At 44.4% G+C, this 21,351-nt stretch overlaps 1 protein-coding gene across 3 annotated transcripts in view; it reads left to right on the top strand.

Moving 5' to 3' along the window:
- The first annotated feature begins 6,871 nt into the window (after positions 1 to 6,871).
- cnih3 (cornichon family AMPA receptor auxiliary protein 3) overlaps positions 6,872 to 21,351 on the top strand; it is a 78,678-nt gene continuing 64,198 nt past the window's right edge. For 2 of the 3 annotated variants that reach the window (XR_008559627.2, XM_054733596.2), the window contains exon 1: positions 7,219 to 7,431. Coding sequence is in view for 2 of the 3 variants with exons in the window: in XM_054733596.2 (XP_054589571.1) it covers positions 7,351 to 7,431 (81 nt within the window). In the remaining variant the exon portion in view is untranslated. Of the gene's footprint in view, positions 7,432 to 21,351 lie in introns of all 3 variants that reach the window. The other variant, XM_070549760.1, reaches the window with a different exon arrangement.

The raw sequence follows: 21,351 nt of genomic DNA, 5'->3' as shown, positions 1-21,351 counted from the left end.
GCCCATTACAGATGTTTGTTCGAGGAAGCCTTGAACAACATGGCCGACCATCAACTGCTATGCAGGACATCTTTGAGACCAGAGTTGCTGCTGGTGGAGGTGCAAACGCTGCTGCTGGTGGAGGTCTAAACGCAGCTGCTGGTGGTGGAGGTCTAAACGCAGCTGCTGGTGGAGGTCTAAACGCAGCTGCTGGTGGTGGAGGTCTAAACGCTGCTGCTGGTGGAGGTCTAAACGCAGCTGCTGGTGGTGGAGGTCTAAACGCAGCTGCTGGTGGTGGAGGTCTAAACGCAGCTGCTGGTGGTGGAGGTCTAAACGCAGCTGCTGCTGGTGGAGGTCTAAACGCAGCTGCTGGTGGTGGAGGTCTAAACACAGCTGCTGCTGGTGGAGGTCTAAACGCAGCTGCTGGTGGTGGAGGTCTAAACGCTGCTGCTGGTGGAGGTCTAAACGCAGCTGCTGGTGGTGGAGGTCTAAACGCAGCTGCTGGTGGTGGAGGTCTAAACGCAGCTGCTGGTGGTGGAGGTCTAAACGCAGCTGCTGTTGGTGGAGGTCTAAACGCAGCTGCTGTTGGTGGAGGTCTAAACGCAGCTGCTGGTGGTGGAGGTCTAAACGCAGCTGCTGGTGGTGGAGGTCTAAACGCTGCTGCTGGTGGAGGTCTAAACGCAGCTGCTGGTGGTGGAGGTCTAAACGCAGCTGCTGGTGGTGGAGGTCTAAACGCAGCTGCTGGTGGAGGTCTAAACGCAGCTGCTGGTGGTGGAGGTCTAAACGCAGCTGCTGCTGGTGGAGGTCTAAACGCAGCTGCTGGTGGTGGAGGTCTAAACACAGCTGCTGGTGGAGGTCTAAACGCAGCTGCTGGTGGTGGAGGTCTAAACGCAGCTGCTGCTGGTGGAGGTCTAAACGCAGCTGCTAGTGGTGGAGGTCTAAACACAGCTGCTGCTGGTGGAGGTCTAAACGCAGCTGCTAGTGGTGGAGGTCTAAACGCTGCTGCTGGTGGAGGTCTAAACGCAGCTTCTGGTGGTGGAGGTCTAAACACAGCTGCTGGTGGAGGTCTAAACGCAGCTGCTGGTGGTGGAGGTCTAAACACAGCTGCTGCTGGTGGAGGTCTAAACGCAGCTGCTAGTGGTGGAGGTCTAAACGCTGCTGCTGGTGGAGGTCTAAACGCAGCTTCTGGTGGTGGAGGTCTAAACGCAGCTGCTGGTGGTGGAGGTCTAAACGCAGCTGCTGGTGGTGGAGGTCTAAACGCAGCTGCTGGTGGTGGAGGTCTAAACGCAGCTGCTGATGGTGGAGGTCTAAACGCTGCTGCTGGTGGAGGTGCAAACGCTGCTGCTGGTGGAGGTCTAAACGCAGCTGCTGGTGGTGGAGGTCTAAACGCAGCTGCTGGTGGTGGAGGTCTAAACACAGCTGCTGGTGGTGGAGGTCTAAATGCAGCTGCTGGTGGTGGAGGTCTAAACTCAGCTGCTGGTGGTGGAGGTCTAAACGCAGCTGCTGGTGGTGGAGGTCTAAACGCAGCTGCTGGTGGTGGAGGTCTAAACGCAGCTGCTGATGGTGGAGGTCTAAACGCTGCTGCTGGTGGAGGTGCAAACGCTGCTGCTGGTGGAGGTCTAAACGCAGCTGCTGTTGGTGGAGGTCTAAACGCAGCTGCTGGTGGTGGAGGTCTAAACGCAGCTGCTGTTGGTGGAGGTCTAAACGCAGCTGCTGTTGGTGGAGGTCTAAACGCAGCTGCTGGTGGTGGAGGTCTAAACGCAGCTGCTGTTGGTGGAGGTCTAACCGCAGCTGCTGGTGGTGGAGGTCTAAACGCAGCTGCTGGTGGTGGAGGTCTAAACGCAGCTGCTGGTGGTGGAGGTCTAAACGCTGCTGCTGGTGGTGGAGGTCTAAACGCTGCTGCTGGTGGAGGTGCAAATGCTGCTGCTGGTGGTGGAGGTCTAAACGCTGCTGCTGCTGCTGGTGGTGGAGGTGTAAACGTTGCTGCTGCTGGTGGAGGTCTAGACACTGCTGCTGCTGCTGCTGTTGGAGGTCTAGATGCTGCTGCTGCTGCTGCTGCTGGAGGTCTAGATGCTGCTGCTGCTGCTGTTGGAGGTCTAGATGCTGCTGCTGCTGCTGCTGGAGGTCTAGATGCTGCTGCTGCTGGAGGTCTAGATGCTGCTGCTGCTGTTGGAGGTCTAGATGCTGCTGCTGCTGCTGCTGCTGGAGGTCTAGATGCTGCTGCTGCTGCTGCTGGAGGTCTAGATGCTGCTGCTGCTGGTGGTGGAGGTCCAAACGCTGCTGCTGCTGGTGGTGGAGGTGTAAACGTTGCTGCTGCTGGTGGAGGTCTAGACACTGCTGCTGCTGCTGCTGTTGGAGGTCTAGATGCTGCTGCTGCTGCTGCTGTTGGAGGTCTAGATGCTGCTGCTGCTGGTGGTGGAGGTGTAAACGTTGCTGCTGCTGGTGGAGGTCTAGACACTGCTGCTGCTGCTGCTGTTGGAGGTCTAGATGCTGCTGCTGCTGCTGCTGCTGCTGCTGCTGGAGGTCTAGATGCTGCTGCTGCTGCTGCTGCTGGAGGTCTAGATGCTGCTGCTGCTGCTGTTGGAGGTCTAGATGCTGCTGCTGCTGCTGCTGCTGGAGGTCTAGATGCTGCTGCTGCTGAAGATGTTCATGGGACAGATGACTTGGCATTGCTTGTTGACTGGCCAGAGAATTACTGTGCCAAACATTGAATATACTGTGGAGGATGATGTCATGGAGCAAGTTGTAGCACAGTTTAATCCACTAAGTGGCCCCAGAAGGAATCATGGTATGGAACTAATCACTGGCCTAATATCATTTCTGGAGTCCTCATATGAGTGAAACAACTACAACAGTGACTGGGATACAATAAGAGGAGACGGTCTGTCTGTGTGCCCAAGAGCAGCTGTGGCTACACTGTGCAGCCCTACACTTTATAATTTGACCTATTTCTATATTTGTTTTACATTATATATTATATACCTTTACCATTTTATATGTAACATGTTTTGAAGAAGAAAGTGCCTCCTGCTGAAGAAAAGGTTTTTTTGTTAGGTGCTAGTTAAGCAGATGGAAGACGCCTTGCAGCTGGTTCAGTTTTATAGTTTTTTACTGTTAATCAGGAGTTTAACTAAAAGGATTGTTCACAAGGCGATTCTACAGACTCGTGGATTTGTAAGTAGCATTAATGAAGGACACAGGATCATAAAGAACAGAAATATGCAGATTTACAAGCAAACTACCTGTGTACAGGCACTGACTCTGTATGACTTAGTAAACAGCCATTTACAGTATCGATGCATAAAATGTACAAAGTAGGAACTTGAAGTAATCAAATGTAAATAACTTTTCACTTTATTTTATTATTATAGTTTGAAGAATGCCGTAACTGTCAAAACCAGTGCAGATTATTATACATGTGTAACACTGTTAAACCATTTTTTCAGTGAGATAATTGTAATTTTTCCATGTGTTTATTGAAAAGAAAAAAGCTGACTAATCACAGAAATAATGATTAGTTGATTAGAAACAAGTGCTCATCTAGAACATTTGAAATTTGTGTTACAGCAGTTCATGTTTTCAACTTGAATATCAAATATTACAGAAAGTTAGCTAATCGTTAGCAGGTATGCAGATGCGTGCTTCAGTATTGTAGTGGGCATAATCACCAACAGACATGTTTGTTTTATAAGAGGTTGAAAGTAATTTGTTTTAACCAGCGTTTCAGGATCATGAGGACATTTTCAGAGTCATGTCTTGGTGAAGCAGCAATGAAAAACGTTTTTCTTGAAACATTTATGTAAATAAAAACATTCAAGAGCATATTTTAGCCAAGAAAGCTCATTAGCAAAGTCTAGTTTAAGGCTTCTATAGGAGAACAACAAGCAGACATGTTTCAAACTTTTATTAAAGTGCTCTGATCCTGGATCTGGGAAGGTTCTGGAGTGGCTGGTCTGAGGATCTGGAGAGTGATGATGGAGAAGCAAGACAGAACATCTTCAGGAGCTCCTGTCAGACAAGTATAACAGTAGTAAAATAAACAACAACAACAACAACAACAACAAAACAGTAAATACTGAAAGTGGATGAGCTTAAGAAGAAGGGAGTTTTGGACAGACAGAACACTGATGTTCCAGCTGGACTCACGAGCCACGAAACGAGGACAGGCTGATACGGGGCGCCATCTAGTGGCCAAACTTTTAAGTAATCATCAGGTCTGACTGAAACTGCGTTTCTGCCTTTTACAGGTGGACAGAAAAAATAATAATGTTGACACATTGTTGATAATATTACTACATTTCAAGGCTTTATCTATACAGTGAAATTAGTTGAAACAGAGCAGAGTTGTATTAGAAAACAGTAGTCAGCCCGACAGCCCGGCGAATCTGGGATGAATTAGTGCTGCCTCAACCTCCTCTTCTTTCATTGGGTCACTGGAGTTTAAATTAAGTGGATGAGAACATGGGGAGGGCTCTGCATAAATGAGAGTAAAGTTGAATTTTAAACTCGTGAAAACTGTCACAAAGTGGCGTTAAAAGCAGCGTTCAAGGTCTGTAAAAAACGCAGTTTTTTTACGCCACTCACACAGGGAACGCGTCTGGGATGAGGGTGACGTAAAAAACGGTGTTCAATGTCTGGGAAAAAAAACATCGTTTTTTCCGGCGTTCTACAGGAACGTTAAGAACTGCTCTGGCTGGCATCAAATATGGCATTCTGGGAGAATTTTTGCCATATTTTAGGACGTCTTGACACATCAAACGGCGTTTTATTCGCCATCTCTTAACTAGACGGTTTGAGAAAGTGGCGTATTGTGGCGTTTTTGGCTTGCCATACCTGGCTGCAGATTCACGCCTGCAGCCGTAGACTATTCATTATTCATCACGTCTTCCTCGTTCTTCACGGCCGTGATGCGGAAAACATCTGGCTCATTAGCTCCTGATCAGCTGACGACAGCTTCAACACACCGCGCTGCTTAACGCACGCATTTCCTTATCAGTAACAGAAACGATGTTTTGATAAAAGAAGACGTAATTAATTAGTTTGTTCGTTACTGAAAGAAATTTTTTTTTTATTAACGTGGTTATTTTAAACGGCGTTATGCCCATCACTGCTCTGTTGTGTCTACAGCAGGCAGCGACTGAGACGGTGAGGGTCTCCGCCCACCCGGCCAATCATCATCGTGTTTGTAAGTGCGTTACCGACACCTCTCTCTCCCTGGCTGCAGCTGAAGTGTGGCGGTCAGAAAGCCTCACGCTGTTGCTCAACGTTCGACAAGCACATAGTAACGCACAACCTTCCATCCCCAGTAACGGTAATGGCGTTGCAACAGTGGGAAAAGTAGTTAATTAGATTATTCCGTTACCCAAAAAAAGAACGCCGTTCGTAACGCCGTTATACTTAAACGTCGTTACTCCCAACACTGCTAATAACGATTTTTGGAGTAACACGAATTTCATCATGTTGTCGAAAAGCTCGTTTTATGTACTTTTAGAAACCGTTTGAATTGGTTTAATTTGATTACTAATTCAGAAGTTATGACCCGGAGAATCTAGAGTGAGAAATATTAACATCTGTGATTCTTTTTTGGGTGTTTCTTCAACACTTTCTGAGAAGTCTCTCTCTGTCCCATTTTCTGACTCAGACATGCAGCTACCTCGCTGCTCGACACACACTAGCCACAAACGCAAATGCATGTAAACACGGTATTAAAATCCATCCAGCTGACGTGAAGCAGGCAGAAAAAAACATACAGGTAGATGAACGCAGACTCCTGCCCGCAGGCAAAACACCAGCCTGTCGTTTCCATGGCTACAAGGTAGAGCGACAGCAGGGACAACCAATCACATGTTAGCATGATGCGGCAGAGCCAATCAGTGAGCTTGTGGGCGGGTCTAAGGGAAAAAAGGCTTCAACTTGAGGCGGCTGCCTCCGCATGGTCCTAGCGCCTGATATGTATCACAGTTTTGAACTGTAAAATCTGATGAAAGATCGGAAAAAGGGCACTTCGGACAGAAGGGGCAGGTCTCAAGCCCCCCCCCCCCCCCCCCCCCCCCCCCCCCCCCCGCGTGCCTGCTGCTCAGGAAATGCATAAATTGAAAAGGAAGTTTGTCTCGTTAAACAGAGCCTGATTTCATTAAGTTAAATTCACTTACTTAAAATTAAGGTGAATAACATAAATAAGTCTTATATAACTAAAATAAGTAGATTTTTACTATGAATTTTGTTTAATATGTATTTAAATATTTGTCACAAAATTACAAAGTTTACCAAATTACAAAGATTATTTAACATCCTCTACTGAAAATAATTAATTAAAAGCTTCTAGGCCATATAAATCTTTTTACAGTGTACCTCAGGATGTCATTTTTTTCCTATTTCTACATAATGCACCTTTAATGAAATGATTTTCATTTATTAATCAGTTGTATGTTCTCGTTTTAGGAATTACCAACGTGACTGGCTCAGGGGGTACTCCTGGTAAATGGCTCAGGGGGTCCACATGTCAAAAAAGGTTGCGAACCACTGCTGTAGCACACCCGAGTTTAAAGTCAGACCATGGTCGCACAGTAATGACACCAAGTAGGTATCTGAGAAGTATCCACTGTCTGATACAGGAGGATTTTCTTCTTCACCTCATGACTAGTGGCAGGATCTCACAGGTCCTGCCTGGATGCAGGTCCAGTCTGAGTCCAGGTCCAGATCGGACCAAGGACATTTAAAAAAAGGTTGGACAGAAAGAATCCCCATCTCTGCTGCTCCTGCAGTTCTGATCTATAAACCCACCCTGGTGTTTGTTTCAGTCAACAAACAAACAAATAAATAAATAAATAAATAAATAAATAAATAAATACATAAATAAATAAATAAATAAATAAATAAATAAATAAATCCAGCCGTGCACCCGGCCCGCGCGCACACGTGCACGCCAGGCTGGTGCTGGCCATCTCCACCTGTTCACACCTCTGCTGTCAGACTGCAGCTGGCGGAGCGGCTCGGTGTCGGTTGGGCTCCTCAGACGCCGCTGAATGGATCACCTCCAGCAAACGGCTTCAGCGCAGAACCTCCTCCGAACCCCGCTCCGTGCTTCTCCCGGTACAGCGCAGTCTGACGACCCAGTCTGCGGACGCGGATTGCCGGTTCGGTCTCGTGCTCGGCCGTGAGGACGGCGGATCAATCGGTCTCCGTCCGCGAGCAGCGAGTCGTCTGCACGGCTTTATTCTTCAGTACCAGATTGGATCAAACGCTGTGGGGTCGGACTATGGTGCCGGTACCGCTTCGACCCACGGCGCCGTGAGAACCCCATCCCGTTTTCTGCTGTTTTCGTTGGTCAGCGGGATCGTGCTTCTGGGCAGGTCCGCCGCTCCCCGCTCCATGATGTTCACCTTCGCTGCCTTCTGCTACATGCTGTCTCTGGTCCTCTGCGTCTCCCTCATCTTCTTCGCCATCTGGCACGTGAGTACCCGGCAGCCATGGCTTACTGTCCCTGCAGAACCTCTGTGTTTGCGGCCTTTATTGTGTGTGTGTGTGTGTGTGTGTGTGTGTGTGTGTGTGTGTGTGTGTGTGTGTGTGTGTGTGTGTGTGTGTGTAGGGGGGGCAGAACCAGAACCCAGAAACTGGACCTGGTGGGTGGGTCCAGTTTCCAGTGAGTCCATTGAGTCATAACTGTCTTCACATCTGGACCCATCACACCGGATCAGGTCCAGACCTACACAGTGCTTCATCTCCCCTCCTCATCCTCCCTCACCTAGCCTTTAACTGAGACTGGGCTCAGCTCCACAGACACCAGAACCAGCAGTGCTGACTGCTGACTGAATAATCTTTGCTCACTGAGCCGCATCCCCATCATGCAGGAACTTGCATAAGGCAGATTTGGGTCAGGTCTTCTAGACTTTGTGTTCTGTTAGGGGACATCAGTCCTGGTGGACTCCAGTGACTGGTCCTGGATCAGAACCAGCTGTACATGTCTGCTTATAGAACCAGGAGGAGAGGCTTGGAGCAGAACCTGCAGAACATATCAGATAAAAGGAGACTGAATCCTGGACCTGGACCTCTGCAGCTTCAGGATGAATCTCCACCCTTCTGCTTCTGTCTGCTGAAGCTGGAGAGATCATCTTCTACTCTGGATAAGCAGCTCAATTAGCAGGTGTGGGCAACTATGAGACCCGGACTCAAGTCCATGTGTACCTCGATCAGTCCCTCATCTTCCTCCCCTAAATAGTTTGTTGGGTTTACAGGCAGGGGCATAGCAGCAAATTCTGGGCCCTGGGTACAAGCCATCTAGTTGGGCCCCCATGCTCAACTGTTTAATATCTTTCATGCACATTTTTTGTCATGCTATAAGGCAAGATAATACATTTGATCTTAGTATAACCTATTTATTGAGCAAATACAATCACCGTGCTACCTACAGTATCTGGAGAGAATGAGGACCCTGGTGCTGCTGCTACTGCATCTAAAGGGCCATGTGGTTCATGATGCGAATACTGATATTTATTGTTACAATAATGAAATTTAATAAACCAGCTTCTGTCTGTGAATGTCACGTACTCTAAATTTAAAAATCCCTGCATTATCCACATAATTTCTTGCAGAAATGCTGTTTGAATGCTGGATAGCGGAAACTGATAGCTGAAGCTGCTGGATAGCTAAAGTGAAGCGGAAACTTTGCTAAACTGTCAAGCAGAAAACTGAAATCTCTGATATTAGTTTATAGGGTTGGACCACAGACATGTTTTAGCAACTGGTATTTGAGTAGGAATAGTTAATTAGTTAAATATTCACTATTAGCTGAACTCTGAATTTCGCAGCATATGCTGAATTCTGAAACGGATGGCTGAAGCTGCTGATTGGCTGAACTGAAGCGTATGTCACACACAATGGCGAGTTTGTCATAAACATGGCGACTGAAACACAGTTTGCTGCGGCTCTTTCCTCTGTTCTAAATGACTCGGACGTGTCTTTAAAACCACAACTAGTACAAGTACGAAAAGCCTTTCTTCTAAAGAAAGATGTTTGCACTGTCGCCAGACACCAGGGATTCCCCTAGGAAATTTTCCAGCTATGGTGGTGGTGGTGGTGGTGGTGGTGGGGGGGGGGGGGGGGGGGGGTTATGACCGTCTCACCTTTATGTTAATATTGTTTTATTAGACGCACTCCACTTTGAACTGCACCAATCCAGCAACTGCTGCATTTTAATAACTAGTATTAAAGGTGAATACACCAATATTTGCACAAGAATATTTTTTGTTTTAAACTCTCAGTGACACACTTTGCGGGGGGTGGGGGTGGGCATTTAATTTTTCTTGGCATCTGGAAAAACATCTCCTTCTGCCCCCCTGTATTTGACTTTCTGCCCCTTTATTTCGGTCCAAGATCATTACTGGGCTGGCCCTATTAAACACCTTCTACACCCCTGCTTAGTAGACTTAATGAAGTATTTTTAAGCCAGTATAAAAATGACTGAAACACAAATTTACATATTTGGCATTATTGACCAATATCTTTGATTTAATTTATTTGTTAAGCACATCAAGATGCATTACAGTGAACATTATAATAAAGTACATGTTTCTAGTGCAGAGAGGAGACGACCCATAGAAGCACTGATTTGATCTCATTTCAGAGAAAAATAGAAGAGGTCAGATGCACCTAATAAATAAAATTACTAACATAAACCCAGGAATCTGTTTCTTTGCTTCATTGTTCTGGTGCTGAAAATATCACTAATGCAGATCAAAGGAGATACACAGATGAATGCACCTCTTATTTATTATTTGGAAATGAGTGGGTGTGGTTTACATCAATACATTATTTTAAATCTGAAATTTATCTGAAATGATCAGAAGTTGCTATGTGTATTGTTTATTTATAAACTATTTAGAGAGCAGCCTCAGAACTGAGATGAAATATTTTTGATCACAATAGTAAAGGAACTATTACAGAACACGTTTTTCAGTAAAATCAGAACATTAATCAGAATCAGAATCAGGTTTATTGCAATTGTCAGTGAACAAACAATTCACAAACTAGGAACTTGCTTCGGTACTAATGTGCTACATATAACATGAATAATAAGATTAAAAATAGAATAAAATATAATAAAAAAAAACTAGAATAAAACTTTCAGCAATAAAAAATGGCAGGTAATGGTAACATGGCCGATAACGTGACGTTGTGTCGAGTACAGAAGACGAGCATGGTTGTGTGTTTATAAGCTGTTCACAAGTCTAACGGCAGATGGAAAGAAGCTGTTCTTATGGCGGGAGGTTCTGGTCCAGATGGACCGTAACCTCCTGCCTGAGGGAAGCGGCTCAAAAAGTCTGTGACCCGGGTGCGAAGGGTCAGCTGCTATCCGACCTGCACGCCCCCGAGTTCTGGAGACGTACAGGTCCTGGAGAGATGGAAGGCTGCAGCCAATCACCTTCTCAGCAGAGCGCACAATGCACTGCAGTCTGTGTGTGTCCCTTACCGTGGCTCCAGCGTACCACACAGCGATGGAGGAGGTGAGGATGGACTCAATGATGGCCGTGTAAAACTGCACCATCATCTGGGCCGGCAGCTTGGCCTTTTTCAACTGCCGCAGAAAGAACATCCTCTGCTGGGCCTTTTGATCAGCGAGCTGATGGATGGCTCCCACCTAAGGTCATGTGTGATGGTGGTTCCGAGGAAGCGGAAGGAGTCCACAGTGGTAACGGGGGTGTAAGACAGGACGAGGGGGAGAGATGGGGCTGTGACTTTCCTGAAGTCCACAATCATCTCCACTGTCTTCTGAGCATTGAGCTCCAGGTTGTTGCTGCTGCACCAGTACGCCAGCCGTTCCACCTCCCTCCTGTAGGCGGACTCATCACCGTCAGAGGTGAGCCCGATGAGGGTGGTGTCGTCCGCAAACTTGATCAGTTTAACGGAGTCATGGCTCGAGGTGCAGCAGTTTGTTTACAGGGAGAAGAGCAGAGGAGAGAGTACACAGCCCTGTGGAGCTCCTGTGCTAATAGTCTTAGTGGTTTAAGTGCATGAATTAATACATCTGAACTCATGCAGTAGGAACTGGGAAATATGAAATACTAGAACCATTTTATTTTAATTTGATTAAACTGATTTTTTCCTAACATTGTTGGCATTTTTCCCACACACAGTTAAACAAAACTATGTTGATTAAGGTGTGTGTGTGTGTGTGTGTGCATGTGTGCAAAGGAGAGAGAGAGAGACAGAGAGAGAGAGAGAGAGAGAGAGAGAGAGAGAGAGAGAGAGAGAGAGAGAGAGAGAGGCAGTGACCGACGCATGCACGAGCCGTTTTCAGCTCTGTCTTGTCAAATGCACCACGTACGTTACGAAAAAAGTAAATTTAAATATTAAACCAAAAAAGAGGCTAGTTGAAGAAAACCTAGGGAGTACTGAAGAAACGTGAGCAACAGTGAAGCAAGCACAGAGAGATCCGTTACTGTCTATGTGTGTGTGCGTGTGTGCGTGGATGCGTGGGCCGGACTGAGCTCCCGGCTGCAGAGTTTTGTGTGAAGGGAGGGGCGGGCGCTCTATCTGACTGGCCAATCACAGAGCGTGAAGACAGTCAGTTACCCAATGAGGATTTTCCTTCAGCACGATTACAGATATTTACGAGTTTTATTTGTTTCATGCTCGTATTCGTCAAAAATGCTTTATCCGTACCGGATACTCGTCTGAAACGAGTATGCGGCTCATCCCTAGCTGTAACCACCCTGCCCTGCCTCCTCCTCCTTGCTGCCTGCCGGCTGTGAACGAGCAACAACAGAGTAGTTCCCGCTGCTTCTTTGGGAAACAGCGCAAAAAAATAAAATTCTAATTTGGGATCTTGTAGGCGTGGCGCTGGGATTTCAGCCATGGCGGGCCACCACGGCTACGCCTATGTAAGGGAAACACTGGACGCCATTTTTGACTACAGCTAAAAAACTACAGCATCGCAGACGTCACACACAGCGATGTTCAGATTCTCATAAACAATGAAGACAGCGGCGGAGTTGGCTGCAGCTCTTTCCTCTGTTCTAAATGACATGAATGTCTTTAAAACAAGTAGAAGCGCTAAAATCATTTCTTCTAAAGAAAGATGTTTGCGCCGTTGCCAGACGCCATTTTTGACTACAGCTAAAAAAAACTACAGCGTCGTGTGGTACAGTCAGCATTTCCGTAAATTTTCTGATTGGTTATTTTCGAGCTGGCTAGTCCCGCCCCTCATCTGCCTCCCTGCCTGTGAGTAACCAGACTCTTTCTCTGTGCAGAATTAAACAGAGGAAGAGTCTGGCATGCCAGGCTAGTATTTGTGTAGGGATTGTTTTATAATAAAATGTTCTCAATTTGCTGAACTGTGCAGCATATGCCGAATTCTGAAACTGAGCTGAACATGCCCAATCCAATTCAATTTTCAATTCAAGTTTATTTATAAAGCGCCAAATCACGACAAGAGTCGTCTCAAGGCACTTCACATAGTAAACATTCCAATTCAGGTCAGTTCATTAAGCCAATCAGAAATAATGTTTCCTATATAAAGAACCCAGCAAATTGCATCGAGTCACTGACTAGTGTCAGTGACTTTACAGCAATCCTCATACTAAGCAAACATGCAGCGACAGTGGAGAGGAAAACTCCCTTTTAACAGGAAGAAACCTCCAGAGGATCCTGGCTCAGTATAAGCAGCCATCCTCCACGACTCACTGGGGATGGAGAAGACAGAGCACACACACACACACACACACACACACACACACACACACACACACACACACACACACACACACACACACACACACACACACACACACACACACACACACACACACACACACACACACAGTTACATTGTGATTTCTTAGTAAATATTCTATTTGGTGAGAGATAAACTTTATTGTATTTATCCTGGTGAATCTATAATTAAACGGATAAACTAGTAGTAGCACATCCAACGTCAAGGAATCAAAAAGTTATTATCAGGAGAGGGAGAATGTTTAAGTGGTTAGCAGCAGTGTGCTAGTCGATGGCCCCCTCCATGAGGCCACCACAGCTCAGCAGAACATCACTGTAGCTTCTTCTGGGGAGAAAAACACTTAGAGAGAAAATAAAGTTAACAGCTGAAATTGCAGGAAATAATACAGTTAAAGAGCAGATAGTAGAAGAAAGCAGTAGAGTGTGGAAAGTGGTCAGTGTATCCTCCAGCAGTCTAAGCCTATAGCAGCATAACTACAGAGATAACTCTGGATAACCTAGCCTTTTTAGATGGAGGCATGTTGGAGGCAGGGCAAGGGAGAGCCGTCTTTACCGACTGTACACTCCACCTCCCTCTACTCCCCCACTTGTCCAGATTTAGGCTAACATCAGATTTTAACCATAGGCCCTATCAAATAAAAATGTTTTGAGCCTATTCTTAAAAGTAGACAAAGTGTCTGCCTCACGGACTAAAGCTGGAAGCTGGTTCCACAGGAGAGGAGCCTGATAACTACAAGATCTGCCTCCCATCCTAATTTTAGATATTCTGGGAACCACCAGTGAACCTGCAGTCTGGGAGCGAAGTGCTCGGTTAGGAACGTATGGAACAATCAGATTACTGATGTATGATGGAGCTTGATTATTAAGAGCTTTATATGTGAGAAGAAGGATCTTAAAATCTATTCTGAATTTAACAGGTAGCCAATGTAGGGAAGCTAAGACAGGAGAGATATGATCTCTCTTTTTAATTCTCATCAGAACTCTAGCTGCAGCATTTTGGACAAGCTGAAGACTTTTAACTACATTCTGTGGACTTCCTGAGAGTAATGAATTACAGTAATCCAGTCTTGATGTAATAAATGCATGAACTAGTTTTTCAGCATCACTCCTGGAAAGGATGCTTCTAATCTTAGCAATATTCCAAAGGTGGAAAAAGAAAATCCTACAAACCTGATTGACCTGGGATTTGAATGACATGTCCTGGTCAAAAATAACACCAAGGTTCCTTACTTTGTTCTCGGAGACTAATTTAATGCCATTCAGGTCAGGTGATTGACTAAGCAATTTCCTTTTCTGGATTTCTGGTCCAAAGATGAGAACTTCCGTCTTGTCTTGATGTTTTTATGTGCCCAAGGACTGAAACAATGCTGAAATTGAGTTCAATTGTCAAACTTAGCTGAATGTATTTGAAATTTATCAAACGTTTAGCAGAAAGTGCAACTAAAGACAGAACTTAAAAAAGATGGAAAATGGTCACAAAAAAGTATATATATATATATATATATATATATATATATATATATATATATATACACACACACACACACACTCACACTCCTCATACACACCCCATTCATTCTGACCCTGGTACTGCTGCACGAAGGGTACAACCATCACCGGTTCCCAGAGTTAGCCCCTTTCTGCTGGGGTGATGATGAGCAGGCAACCCCACTCAACACCGAGCAAAGCAACTCACCGCTTCAGACCCAAACCAGATGGCCGGCTCCCCCTCCTAGCCTCCAGCCCCGGGAGGCCAAACAACAACAGAGGTGTGGTATGACCCCTAGTCTCCTTCTCCGTCTGCTCCAATACAGTGTTGATGCATGTTGATGAGGTGTATTCCATGGCTGGGGTGGCCAGCTAATTCCACCACACAGCCCAATTTCCCCCCACATCCCTCTGTGTCTACGTGCAGTTTAAAGTTGGAAGTGGGCACTGGCACTTGGGATGAAGCTTAAAGATCCTCTTTCCAAATGTTGTTGAGTGTGCTCACTCCAAAGGCCCTAAGTGTGTGTTTGCATGGAATGTCGTTGGTGGAAGTGTTTAATGTGCAAGTAAATTTGGGGGGCAGGCTGCCACAGGAATTCGGAAATGGGATCCACACCTACACCCCCTGACTTGCTCACCACCTAAGGTCCTATGTGCATGTTTGTGTGATGGTGTGAGGGAGCATGAGGAGAAAAATGTATGGGGATGGGGAGGAATGGCTGGTTGGCCTAAGCCCTCCAGGGAGCCAGCTCCCCCACTGGCCCCAAAAGTGAGACCCCAATACATCTTGCCAGGACCCAAAGCAGCAGCATCGCAAAGCCCCACGGAGTTGGAGGGCACCAACCCAGCCCCAGCCCAGCAGAATATTTACTCCCATCCCTGCATTTGCACAACTTCCAGAATATGTAAGACATAAGACATCCAGGTAAGGTTGGCTCCTCCCCCTCCTGGACATCCCACTTCCCCGTGATGGGACAGAATTGTTATTATTTCAGATGAGCCAATGTCCACCTGAGGTCCCTGGGCCAGGCACTGCCATGTGTTTTTGCCTTCTTCCCCACAGCATACAAGTCAGGATCCAAACCCCAAGGTCCCGCCCAGATCCCTGCACGGGGCCGGTCGCCCCCACACCCCAAGCCCCCAGACCCACCCAGGGGCAATGCAGCCACCTTGCAGCAACCCATGGCCACCGCCAAGACCCCCCAAGGGGCACCACTTACAACCGCCAGCACTCCACCCCTCGAGGCAACCCAAGCACCCCCAGCCCCAGATACCCCCATTGAACCCACCTCCAGAAGCATCTGGATACTCCAAACTGAGACCCTCCGCCCCATCACCCAAATCATCCCGCAGAACAATATCAATGCAGATTATTCAAACATTTGATTTAAACATCTTGTTCACTCAACACACATGATTATTAAAGCTTATGAGTTGTAAAGTTATTTATAATTCCAGATCACTTTCCTCAGAGTGAAGCATGCTGAAGTCTGGCTTTACGCGGAGATTGCAGGACCTTTGCAGGAGACCTTGACAATTTTGTTATGTATTCTTGTATGCAAACAAGCACTGAGCAGAACTTCTTGGATTTGAAGGCCAGATATAGTGGGTTTATGTCTGTAAATGAAAGGTTACCTTGTGGTTAATTAGATGGTGAAAAATTGACCATGAATGATATCGGTACGGATTTCCAAGATGATCTTCCACTTTCTTTAAAAGTGGGATGTAGTTTAGTTTGGTTAGGTCTGCCAGCTTGGGAGAGAAATGAATTCCCAGGTATGTGATATTCCCTGATTCCAATTGTGTATTGAGCAAATTGACAAAAGAGAAATTAATTGGTAGAACTGTGGATTTTAACCAGTTTATTGAGTAATCTGAAACTGTTGAAAAAGAGTTTATCAGTTCTATTGCATGTGAGAGAGAGGATTGAGAATTCTGGAGAAAAAGTAACACATCATCTGCATAAAGTCTGATCTTATGTTCTATGTTCTCACACTTTATGCCTTTAATACCTGTTGTTTGCCTAATTGCTGCTGCTAGTGGTTCGATAAAGATAGCAAACAGTGAAGGGGAGAGTGGGCATCCCTGCCTGGTCCCCCTCTGAAGACAGAAGCTAGCTGATAGTTGGTCGTTTGTCCTGACACGTGCTGTTGGGGAACTGTATAATGTTTGTAGCATGTTTATGAAGAAGTTCCCAAAACCAAATTTATGTAAAGTTGCAAATAAGAACTTCCAGTTCACTCTATCAAAAGCCTTTTCTGCATCCAGGGATGCAGTTTCTATGTTATTACTGCAAGAGAAGTCTATCAAGTTAATCAATCTGCGTGAGTTTGTGAATGACTGCCTACCCTTAATGGAACCAGTTTGGTCCGAGTGTATTATGAAAGGGGTTACCTTCTCTAATCTTTTTGCCAGGGCTTTACAAATAATTTTGAGATCAACTTTATAGGGTTGTCACGGTGTGAAAATTTAACCTCACGGTTATTGTGACCAAAATTATCACGTTTTCGGTATTATCACGGTATTTTTTTAAACGTGTTACAGTTTCAGACAACTAAATAAGCCCTGTATATCAGGAAAATATCGTCCTCAGTTTGTGTCTAAATTTGGCCTAAAATGTGTTATTTTGTAATTATGTAGTTAATTTGTTTACATTTTTCCCCTTTGGTCTTTAAAATACCAATATTTGCCCATAACTTCTTATTTTATGTCTGTTTGATGTCATAATTTTAAAATATTAGATCAGATGATACTCAGTACTCAAGTAGCCTTCTAATCAGATACTTTTTTACCCTTACTTGAGTAATAATCCCTATATCAGGAAAATATTGTCCTCGGTTTGTGTCCTTCCAGTGAGCTTTGCAGATGTGGGAAAATGTCATCAGGCAGTAATCATTGTTAAATTCATAATTATTCTCGGAGAGAGACCAACTCTTATCTGCCCCTGGGAGCCCCGTAATGCATAGCGCCATTTCAACATGGGGGTGTCCGCGACACGGTTTATATGCAGGTTGCGGGCGCTGCGGCTGCTGGAGCCTTCCTATTAGTCATGGATTTAAGGGCTTCCTGGAGCTCAGCTGATGTTAGTGGCGAGTCCAGGACTGAAGCTTGGCTATCTGATAATTTAGGAAGTGTTATCCTGTCGAGAAACTCATTGATCTTGTTATCTGATGGGCTTATCTGTAGTGAGTACAAAGTTTGGTAAAAGTCTCTGAAAATGTTAATTCTGTCAGGATCATAAACTATATTACCAATTGAGTCTTTAACAACAGATATGGTAGGTTTCTCTTTGTTTATTTTTAACTGGTTAGCTAAAAATTTACCTGATTCATTCGTTACTATGTTCAAAGTTTTCTATTCGTAGTCTTTGTGCTAAAAATTCTCTTTTTGTCAATAATTCCATGAAGTTCTAATTTAGCTTTACGTAATTTGCTCATTAACCCTTCTTCTGTGGATGCCTCTAAAGACTTAATGATTTATTCTAACTCCTGAATACGTTTGTTTTCTGGTTTTTTTCTTATGTGATGAGAAAGAGATTATTTTACCTCTCATCACTGCTTTTCCTGCCTCCCAGAGAACAGAAGCTAATGTTCCAGGCAGGTCATTATGTTCTAAATATAAAGCCCACTCCTTTTAAAAAAATTCTGTAAAATCTTTAAGCAATAATGAATTAAACCTCCAGTTTTTGAGTCAAAGAAACCGGAGCATGGTCGCTGAGAGCCATGGGGTGTATCTCAGTGTCTGAGATGTCAGCCAACAATGAGCTGCTGACTAGAAAATAATCCTAACGTGAATGAGAGTGATGGACGTGTGAGGAAAAAGTATACTCTCTATGGTTAGGTTGAACATACTGTTTGGACAGTATATGCAGACGATACATAAGCTTTGATTCTGTATGGATATTTTTAGTAATATAAATCTACCTTCTGGATCAGAAACTGTGTCCAACACTGTGAAATTGATGTTTTTGTGTTTTAAAATAGCTACACCTCGTTGCCTAGAGTTATAGCAGGCAGTGAACATGTTGGGAAATTCAGGTGTTTTAAGTTCATCTGCAGATGTGGCAGAATTATGGGTTGTGTGGTGCCTATCTCCAGCAGTCAATGGGCAATCAGGCAGGGTACACCCTGGCCAGTGTCTTAAATCACTGGGTCATAAATCTCTTTTGACATAAGATGGTGTATACATCTCTCTATGGACTGTCCATAATAAGCATTTGGGACACCGAGATGCTGAGAATGCTTTACTTCAAACCAGATGCAGGATCAAGGGGTTCTTTGCTGAAAGTAAAACACGAGAAATCCCAGTGGGAGGATCCCGTCAGATATTACAAAGTGATTTTAATTAACTTCCAAGGTGAGCCGTGCCTTCCCCTGAGCTCCATGCCAGAGTACATCAGTGACTCTGCTCTGCTGGAGTAATTTTCCTCTCATGTAAATACAAGTCCTTTTAAGGACTGGACGTGTCATTAAAGCTGGGGATGAGACAGATGTCCCTCGTGTCTTTGTGACAGATGGGAAAGACTTCTCATTCAGACAGGATGTGGAGCGTGTCTTTGCTGTGTTGTACTTAACCCTCACACTTGCCTTTTCTATTGGTTTGTGACAGGGAAGGAATCATTTAGTGTAGGAGGTGAGTCACAGGCACAACCCTGGGACCAGCCCGTCCTACTCTACCGTCAATTGATCCGTTTAAAAATTGTTTTAGTTTAAAGCTCACATTGTGAGTTGAATACCTTTAGTAGGAAAACATGATAGTTATATTTTAGGTTTATTGGTTTATCAGTTAGCATTCTAGCAAGAGTTAATTAGGCGTGACAGCGAATCTTTATTTCTCGAATATCAAACTATTATTTATCACTCTGGTTAATCATAAAGATGTGAAAATTAAATCATGTGTGTAAATTCAGTCACACACATGTACAATACAATCAGGACAACAGAGTAGACCTGATTCATTTTAGGTATTAAATGTAAACTAATCAGCTCTTGGTGGTTTTGTCCAAATGAAATGTGATTAATTTGTCAGTCAATAAGAACAGGATCGATTCTGACTCTTTACGAACAAGAATCACGATATGGACATCGGTTTTTTCAGACATCTCTAGTGACCACATTAACAGGCATCATGTCCTGGCAATGTAGTGTATCATGGCTCTTGTCTTTAATTGTAACTGTAGACTATTTACTGCAGTGGCCCTGAGCATCACTTTCACTTGACTTTTCGCCAGACTTTTTTCTCTTGCACTTTTTGGGCAAATGTTTGCAGTGATTTTTCAAGTGCTAGCCAGAGTAAGTTGATAGACTTTTTGCTAGATTTTGCAACTTTAGAGTGAAACATTCTGCAAAGTACCTGTTGCTGTTGTATGTCTGTAGCCTCCACCCGACATACTCTCAAATGACTGACATGCTGTTTTTCTTGGAGATTACATCTCCTAAATCCACTTCTGGTTTTCCTTAAGCCAGTTTACAGCAATATTTCAAAGCACAAGGAGCAGGGTAATGCTAACTGTTTACGTCACTCATAGCATGCTGCTTTTGGTAAGGTTGGCAAGATGGTGGAGGGACGGCATGGTCACCACATGACTGATGCAAGACAATCACATTACACGATGAACAGAAAATGTGCGACACTCTGAGCCGTACACAGAGTGGAAAGAAAACGTAGAAACATAGCTGAACATGTGGAGTATTATGCCAAAACTACTGATATGTGGTCAAGTACAGCAACAAACCATATCATAGTTTGAATGCATTTTGTAAATGACTAGGGCTGCACGATATTAGGAAAACCTGCAATATTCGATAACAATGATTAATATTGCGATGGTTACGATAGATAAAAAGTTAACTCAGGAACAAAAATAATCAAAAACAAAAAAATAAAAAATAAAGAAATCATAAAAATGAGAAAAGCTAAAGATGTGAGGAAAGGGAAAAAGAAAATGAAAAGGAAAAGGCGATCAGTGGATCCCCGGAAAAGCAGAATCAGCAGAAAGAGCAGAACAAAGCTAACTCAGGTGTTTGCTAACCATCAAAATTAAGTGCCGTCCACCTCGGGGGTGGGTATCTAACCTAAGAGAACCCACCCAATTGGCCAAATGGGTGAAGAGCTCTGCTTGATTTGTTCAAAAACATCATGCTTCCGTTTGATTGACAGAATGCATTACGTGTAGCAAACATTCAAGCTAACCATTCATTGCGATATTTATCTGTTGTTTGTGATATGCATATTGTGCACGCCGATATCGCGATAACAATATATTTACGATATATTGTGCAGCCCTATAAATGACCATTGTAAAATGAAATGTCGCTGTCTGTAGGCAGCGTACTTTTCTACTGACCACACAGGAGAGAATAGCACCCAGGGTTTGAGATGATGTCTGTCAAGTTTTTTCCACGACATTTTGAAGTTAAGATGGCGGTGGCCTTCTAGTTCTTTAGTTGTTACTGCCAACGACTTCAAAGAATATTCGTGCATGTTTCTTTTTAATAAATACATTTGAAAGCTGTTCAGACCACTGCATTAGAGCAGCTGCCAATGTTTCGATGGTATGAAGTAATTTGTTGTCGTGTTTAGAGACTTGCATGAATCGAGCAAAACCACCATCAGCACCCACATCCAGCTGTTCACAGCTGATTTCATTCATTTCAAATTTTTGGGAAAATGGTTTCAAACAGAGTCCTACTGATGAGACCCGGAGACATGTCTTAGGTGTCCCCTGCCTCTTTCTGGTGACTGCTGGAGAGGGACACCAGCTCCCCGCTACCCTGTTCAGGCATGCGTGGCTAATAATTTGAGGCAGAAGCAAGCAGCACTGAGTTGATTTTGAATCCAAATGAATAATTTAAAACAGACTGAATAATTCAAATGGACCTTCTAGTGCTTCACATTTAAGTGGAAATTTCTCAGGTTGCTACTGTTGGCATTAATCGTGTTATTACAAATAAATGACTGGGAGGCTGCAGACGGAAAGGGATCTTTTCCATTTAAACCCAGTTTAATATCAATATAGTCAAACATCCCATATTAGGGGTGTAACGGTACGCTAAAATGGGTTTGGGTTCGGTTCAGTGTTTTGAAGATCTTGGTTTGATTAATTTTCGGTATATTATTATTATTTATTTATTTATTTATTTATTTAATATCTGA

The sequence above is a fragment of the Nothobranchius furzeri genome, chromosome 3, assembly GCF_043380555.1.
Source record: "Nothobranchius furzeri strain GRZ-AD chromosome 3, NfurGRZ-RIMD1, whole genome shotgun sequence".
Lineage (NCBI taxonomy): Eukaryota > Metazoa > Chordata > Actinopteri > Cyprinodontiformes > Nothobranchiidae > Nothobranchius > Nothobranchius furzeri.
The sequence above is the reverse complement of the archived record's forward strand: the minus strand, read 5'-3'. Positions and strand labels throughout refer to the sequence as shown.